The sequence below is a fragment of the Ursus maritimus genome, unplaced genomic scaffold (assembly GCF_017311325.1).
Source record: "Ursus maritimus isolate PB19 unplaced genomic scaffold, ASM1731132v1 scaffold_13, whole genome shotgun sequence".
Classification (NCBI taxonomy): Eukaryota; Metazoa; Chordata; class Mammalia; order Carnivora; family Ursidae; genus Ursus; species Ursus maritimus.
This window is the reverse complement of record NW_024423675.1, coordinates 70700344-70707891: the sequence shown is the minus strand read 5'-3', so window position 1 is coordinate 70707891 and position 7548 is coordinate 70700344. Positions and strand designations below refer to the sequence as shown.

Genomic DNA, 7548 nt, shown 5'->3' with positions numbered 1-7548 from the left:
GCCATAGCTACATTTGCTCGCGTCCGGTTGAGATTTAAACAAGAAACGGCCAATAAGATCCTCGCCGCACCGAAGGGGCGCAGGCCTGGATCACCAGGCAGCGCTTCGGGCCGTGTCGGCCCCACGTGCGAGGTGGAGGGGCTGCAGGAAAACGAGCGGGGACAATAGCTCCTCTGCAGGTTGCGAAGTTGCAGACCTGCTGCATTTAGCATTGAAATTATATTGTCAATTTTTACTTACAAAAATAAAACTCTCGGTGTTCGACGTGACAAAGTCTGCCATGTCCAAAAGGCAGAGAAGAGGAAAAAAACAAAACTAAGGACACAGTTGAAATAGTGGTGAAACTTGCACACGTCTCTTCTCGGTACATTAGAGTAAATTCCTAAACCCTAAATTCCAACCCCTAAGTCCTAGCCCCGCCCCCTTGTCACGGGACCGGAAGTTAGGGACGCGCGGAGAGACCTGACGACCGGCCGTTTCCTTAGTCCCGCCTCCTCTCCCCGTGGCCCAATCGCTTCTGAGACGCCGTTCCGCGCCTTCCGGTAGCCAACTTCCGTCCTCCGGCCGCGAAGCGCAACCTTCCGAGCGCCCGGCTCCCCTCGCTCTATGGCGGCCACCTGTGCGGGGCCGGCTGAGCTGGGCTTCGTGGAGGAGGCGCCGGCCTGGCGGCTGCGCAGCGAGCAGTTCCCAAGCAAGGTGGGCGGGCGGCCGGCGTGGCTGGGCGCAGCCGGGCTGCCGGGGCCCGAGGAGCTGGCCTGCGCGTTGTGCGGCCGCCCGCTGGCCTTCCTGCTGCAGCTGTACGCGCCGCTGCCCGACCGCGCCGACGCCTTCCACCGCGGCCTCTTCCTCTTCTGCTGCCGGGCGCCGCCGTGCTGCGCCGGCCTGCGCGGTGAGCGGCCGCGGCGCCGGGGGCCGGTGGGGGGTGGTCGCGCCTCCAGCCGCCACGCTTCCCGGCGCAGTCCGGGCCCCAGCTTCTGGGTTGCCAGTGGGTACGGAGTGTGCGTGCTTACACCGACAGAATACAAATTGTGCTTTTCTGGAAAGCTGCGCCTGCATAATGTTTCCATTCTTCTGCACCCAGTGTGACCTTCGTCAGTTCAGGTTGTTGGGTACCGAACTAGTCTCTTGTTCTCCTCTCCCCTTTCAGAAAATAGGATCCCTGAAGTCAAAAAGTTCCCTCTGTGTCTCTTTTTAAGAAATTAGTGTCTTTTCAGTCCCGTGTGGACTGGAGGCTCAAATATTTCCATTGCTGTATTGTTTTATTTACGGTATCTACAACATTTCTCCTCATTTTCTCTTAGTTTTTAGAAATCAGCTACCCAGGAAAAATGACTTTTACTCGTATGAGCCACCACCTGAGGATCCCCCTCCAGAGACGGGAGAGTCTGTTTGCCTCCAGCTCAAGGCTGGTGCTCATCTCTGCAGGGTCTGTGGCTGTCTAGGCCCCAAGACGTGTTCCAGATGTCACAAGGCACATTACTGCAGTAAGGAGCATCAGACTCTAGACTGGAGGTTTGGGCATAAGCAGGCTTGTACACAGTCAGGTGAGTCAACTCTTTTTAAGTCAACCCAAGTTTTTTGTTTTGAGGATAAAAGTTAAGATTAGAGAAGGCATTCTACTTTCAAAATTTTAGTAACTGGTAACATGAACACTTCTATGAAAGAGCTGTGAGGTCTTGCCTGCTCAGTTATGTCCTAAATACAGGCGTTTAATTTATGACCTAAACTGCTGGAACTATGTGTATTAATTCACTAGGGAAAAGTGTTACTGCACAGAATATACTTTAGAAATGGGAAATTATTGAACCCTCTTTAAAACTAAATGACGAGTAATGATGCTAGTTACCTTTTCGTGTTTCAGATTATTTGGAGAGAACAGTTCCAGACCACAACTTCCTTTTTCCAGAATTTGAAATTGTAATAGAAACAGAAGATGAGATTACACCTGAAGTTGTTGAAAAAGAAAATGAATCAGAGATTATGGGGAGCATGGGTAAGGAGTCCGTCTTAGAACTTTATTCATTAAATGATTAAATATAATGCTAACTTTGGGGCGCCTGGGTGACGCAGTCGTTAAGCGTCTGCCTTTGGCTCAGGGCGTGATCCCAGTGTTCTGGGATCGAGCCCCGCATCGGGCTCCTCTGCTATGAGCCTGCTTCTTCCTCTCCCACTCCCCCTGCTTGTGTTCCCTCTCTCGCTGGCTGTCTCTGTCAAATAAATAAATAAAATCTTAAAAAATATATATATATATAATGCTAACTTTATTCATTATATGATTAAATATAATTAAATATAATGATTAAATATAAATATAATGCTTAAAGAAAAGGCTCAGTATGTCAAAAAGAGAGGTAGGTACTGACAGGAAGTCAAATCACTTTCGAGTCTGTAGCCTGTGACTTTCAAACACTATCATTTGACAGTATCCTTCCTGTATCTCCACTCCTGGGCATATGTATATCAGATAGACTCTGGTTCTGATGAAGACATGTCAGGGTAAGTATCCAGGTGGTCATTTGGGTAGGGCTTCTCCACAAGACGCTGGAAACTTGGTAAGTTCACCTGGATCCAAGATCTGTTTCTCAGATCAAGGTCGAATATGTGAGACACTTAGCATAGTGTTTGGTGGGTGACAGGGGCCCTTTAAATGTTTCTCTTTCATCTACATAGTTTCAGATACCCAGTTTTACAGGTTATCTCGAGATGATGGTACGCTAATGTAGTGCCTAGGCCTACCAGATACCTAAGAGAAGGATTAGTACCCAACATTTATTCAGCACTTACTCTGCATCAAGGGCTATTTGTGCATGATCTCATTAAAATCCTGAAAGCAGTACAGTGAGTTAGAAACTGTACCTCATTTTGCAGTGAAGAATTTGAGGTTGTCTGGGTAACTTGTTTGGTCATGTAACCAAAGTTGTTAAAGGCTTAGAACTGCAGTTTGAGCTCACATGTTGTTGACTCCAGAATTTGAGCTCTTAACGACCACAAAATTGGTTTTAGAGTCTAAATCAGACTTTTAGAATATCAGTTTACTGGTTTATAGTTCATATTCAGGTGATATCAAAAATATACTTTGGGGGACGCCTGGGTGGCTCAGTCGTTAAGCGTCTGCCTTCGGCTCAGGGCGTGATCCCGGCGTTCTGGGATTGAGCCCCACATCGGGCTCCTCTGCTGGGAGCCTGCTGCTTCCTCTCCCACTCCCCCTGTTCCCTCTCTCGCTGGCTGTCTCTATCTCTGTCAAATAAATAAATAAAATCTTAAAAAAAAAAAAATATATATATATATGTACTTTGGTACATGTAACACAGACTAAATCCTGTTGAGGACAGCAGTGGTTCAGGGAGGTCGGATTCTAGGAGAGGAGTGTGCAGCAGTGTGCACAGAGAACAAGCTGGTAGGTCCACAGTGAGAGTGATGACTGAGTGAGTGTTCCACCTGGGAAGAGACATGCATGAGACACGAAGAGATCGGGACAGTCCAGGCAGCTTAAGGGCAGTAGTGAAAATAGAAGGCTCAGTGTTTGTTGGGTGTCCTGTCATCTACTGGGCACAAGTGCTAAACCCAGGACTTGGGTCTGTTCTTTTAAATTGAAGCTTTGAGATAAGCAGTCACTAGGAACCTGCCCAGTAAAGTGGGGTACCCGGAAAATCAGATGATCTTGAAGGACTATGACGAATTAAAATAGGGAAAGCCTGTGGGAACATCTGGTTTTCACTGTCTGATTTGACACTAGGTTGGTTGGTTGAAATTTCCTGCCCTCATCATGTGGGAATTGTTAAGTCGTAGGAATTAATCCTATTGCCAGAACGGTTAATGTTGATATTTTTCAGGTGAAGCACCTGAGGAAGAATTGGATTCCATGGCAAAACATGAATCAAAGGAAGATAAAATTTTCCAGAAGTTTAAAACTAAAGTAGCCCTTGAGCCAGAACAGGTAAACTAGAACTCCTACAATTCCTTTTGTGTTCTTTTCAGGTGGTGTTTTCAGGGTACAGTCCCTGAGAAGTAACTACAATAAGGCTAGTCTCTTGTTACAGGAATCCTTCACACAGATGGTCTGCTGATCTGTCAGTAGTTACTGAAAAACTACAGGTTATACTGTTTATCATGTAGGGTCCGTATTTTAAAGAAGGCATCAGAGGCAGATGAGTAGGATGTTGCCTGTAATACAGGAAGTTTGTACCAGTGGCAGAAAGAAAGGAACAGATATTCTTGCCCATTTATCCAACAGGAACCTTTTGATTGTAAAACCAACGTGACATGTTAACACAGACACTGGTTTTGTGAAAAGAAAAATGGGCTTTGGGGTTGGGAAGAATCCCGGGTCCTAGAGGTAAACGAAGAGCTCTGATGTAATTGCATCTACAGTGTGAAAAAATCAGAGGCTAGTTTTGAGGATGAAGGAAGAATGTAGGTGCAGAGTTAAGTGCTCAGCAAATGTTGCCCTGCTTCATCTCTGTTCTTCCAGTATCATTCCTCTTAAAGACATTCACCATAACCCTAAATCACTGAAGAAGTTTCAGCCAAACTCCTGTAAACCGGTCACTGAATCAAATATCCAGGGGAAGAATATCATACGAATAGACCTAGGTCCTAAACTGCGAGGGTAGTTTTTAGCAATGCATATGCTTTTAACAAAGCATAGGAAGGCACTCTGTTGACATATAAGATCTTACAATGAAATTTATCTCTGTAGTATTTATCTAAACAACCGTGTATTACTTGGCATTTGTCCCTTTAAAATTCATTTAAAAATATATATATGTATATATTTTGAGAGCGCGCACAAGCAGGCGCGGGGGGGGCAAAGGAAGAGAATTTTTTTTTCATTTTAAGATTTTATTATTTGAGTGAGCATGCAAGAGAGAGCATGCACGCACACCTGAGCAGGGGGAGAGGGGAAGGGAGAGGGACAAGCAGACTCCATGCTGAGCACGGAGGCTCCATCTCAGGGCCCTGAGACCATGACCTGAGCTGAAACCAAGATTTGGGCGCATAACCAACTGAGGCATCCAGACACCCCTGGTCCCTTTTAAATTTTTTTTTTTAAGATTTTATTTATTTATTTGAGAGAGAGAGTGAGAGCTCGAGCAGGGGGAGGGACAGAGGGAGAGGGACAAATAGACTCCACGCTGAGCAGGGAGCCCGATGCGGGACTAGATCCCAGGACCCTGGGATCATGACCTGAGCCAAAGGCAGCCGCTTAACCGACTGAGCCACCCAGGCGCCCCCTTTTAAAATTTTTAACTGAGGTTCCTTTTATCTGTGAAAGTAAGCAAGACTCTGGGCTGCATTTTGGATTCAGAAACTGGTAATGGAGAAACAGGATTATGGTGGGACCCTCACAAAATACCCCTAGGATTCAGATTCTAATCATATTATCAGCTATGAAATAGGATTTTTGATATCCTAAGTCAGATAAGCTAAAATAACTGATTTGATGACAGTGAAAAAGCATTAATGGTGCCAGGTTTGAGGTGGGGGATGGTAAAACTGCGTTGCAGATGAGCGTTCCATCAAGGGTCTCCAGATCACCATCCAGTCACGTGCTACCACCGGGAATCTAGGTGAGATGTTGGTGATTTGCACATGACCCTCGTTGATCTTAGGTTCTCAGATACGGCAGAGGGATTACACCCATCTGGATCTCTGGTGAAAATATCCCTCAAGAAGAAGATATTCCACATTGCCCTTGTGGTGCCAAGAGAATATTTGAATTCCAGGTATGACCTTAAATGAGTACTTTAATATGTAATCACCCTGTTATGTTATTAAATGCTCTAAAACTTTACTGAAGTAATACATGCACATAGGTCCTGTTGTTACTACAGAAAGTGTCTTGTCCCATCTAAGAGCTTATTCCCTGGAGGGAATTGTCTTTTACAGTTTCATCTGGTAGTTCTCTAAATAACATGCCTTTTCTGATAACTTCTCAGTTTGCTAGTTTTTAGACATTATCCGTTGACTGGCACGTGCAATAATGAGGATTTAAATGTAGTTCCTTAAACCATCTGGCCCATCCTCCCACCTCCCAGTGTGGTTACATCATTATTTTTAGTGTCTGCATTTTGTTACCTTGTAATTTTAAACATTCCTTCTTTTCTTGTTACGGCAATTAAGGTCTTTGTACTTTGTGACAGGAGTGTTCTAGAAGCCTTAGAAAGGTTTGGTCTTAGTTCGTGGATTTGTTAGGAAAACGGATATAATCATTAAGACAAATGGTTTTTCAAAAGGAATTGTTAGAATCACAATCCATTTGGGTTAGGTAGAAATGCTCTTGAACTGTGGATCTGCTGATAATTGTTTAGGGTAAAAAAGGAATTGTGAAGACTGTATCCAATAGTTATTGGTTCTTAGTGTCAAAGTTGGAAACTAAAAGACCAGGGTAATCGCCCTGGCAAGGAAGATCTGTTGAAAGCAGACAGTGCTCCTTGCCTCAACGCAGGGCTCTAATCGTGTCATCCTCTTCTCAGGTCATGCCTCAGTTGCTCAACCACCTAAAGGCCGACAGACTGGGCAGGAGTGTTGACTGGGGTGTCCTGGCTGTCTTCACCTGTGCCGAAAGCTGTAGACTCGGGATTGGCTACACAGAGGAATTCGTTTGGAAGCAAGATATAACAAATACACCCTAAGGACAATGTCGTAAAGCCTTAAAAATGCTCATAATCTCTTACACCTTACAAGTCCATTTCTAGGACTTTATCCTAAACAAAGGTACAAAGGTGTTGTTTTAGGTGAGTTTACCATGTGTAAATATTAGTGCAACAAAAATGTGTGGCGACAGGTAATTAAAGAAATTTTGGTGAATCCCTACAGCAGAAGGTAATACAGTCTTAATGATATATACCTATATGCACAAGATACAGGTTTAAACTGACACCAAGATATTCATAGTATGTTCATATTTTTGTACAAGCATTTATACATGTGGATGTCCACAGAAATCTGGAAAGATACATACTCTGTGGGAACTAGTTTACTATGGATGGTGGGACTAAGGGAAATGATCGTTTTACCTATGTGTTTGTTTCTTTTTACAATAAAAATGGGTTAATTGCCTAATTAAGGCAATACATTACTCAGAGCATTTTTCGTCCTAAAATTTGCAATGTTAAAGCCAAGAGAAAACTATTTGGGTAAAACCCAAAGAGACGTGACTGGTAATCAGGTCACTGTCACGGGCTCTAGGTTTCATGGAAGCCCAGAACACTGGAAGAATATGAAACCCCAGTAGGCTGGTGAGTGTGATAAATAACTGACTTCAGAGAGCTCTGCTTTGAAACTGACCTTGGTCAGCCAACAGCACTGTTCACAGATGAGAGATGCAAGGCAAGAACGATGGTCTTTCTCCCCGCACCCCCCAATCTCATGCCAGTGTACACATGGGGAGTAAACCCAAGTAAGAAGGCAGGAATCGGCCACTGGAATTTCCCTCGGGAAGTCTGGCCTTGAGGTCAGCTAAATCTGTTCACCGTGCTAAGGAGCCTTCCAGCCCCTAGTGTTTCATAATTACGTTGTGACAATTCCCAGTTCTTCCAACACCAG

At 44.7% G+C, this 7548-nt stretch overlaps 1 protein-coding gene across 1 annotated transcript; it reads left to right on the top strand.

Moving 5' to 3' along the window:
- Positions 1-572: 572 nt before the first annotated feature.
- PDCD2 (programmed cell death 2) lies at positions 573-7081 on the top strand. Its single transcript, XM_040628095.1, has 6 exons — positions 573-889; positions 1302-1544; positions 1862-1993; positions 3834-3937; positions 5613-5726; positions 6477-7081. Exons 1-6 carry the CDS (start codon positions 607-609, stop codon positions 6633-6635), a joined length of 1035 nt encoding a protein of 344 aa, XP_040484029.1. The 5' UTR covers positions 573-606; the 3' UTR covers positions 6636-7081.
- The last annotated feature ends 467 nt before the right edge of the window (positions 7082-7548 follow it).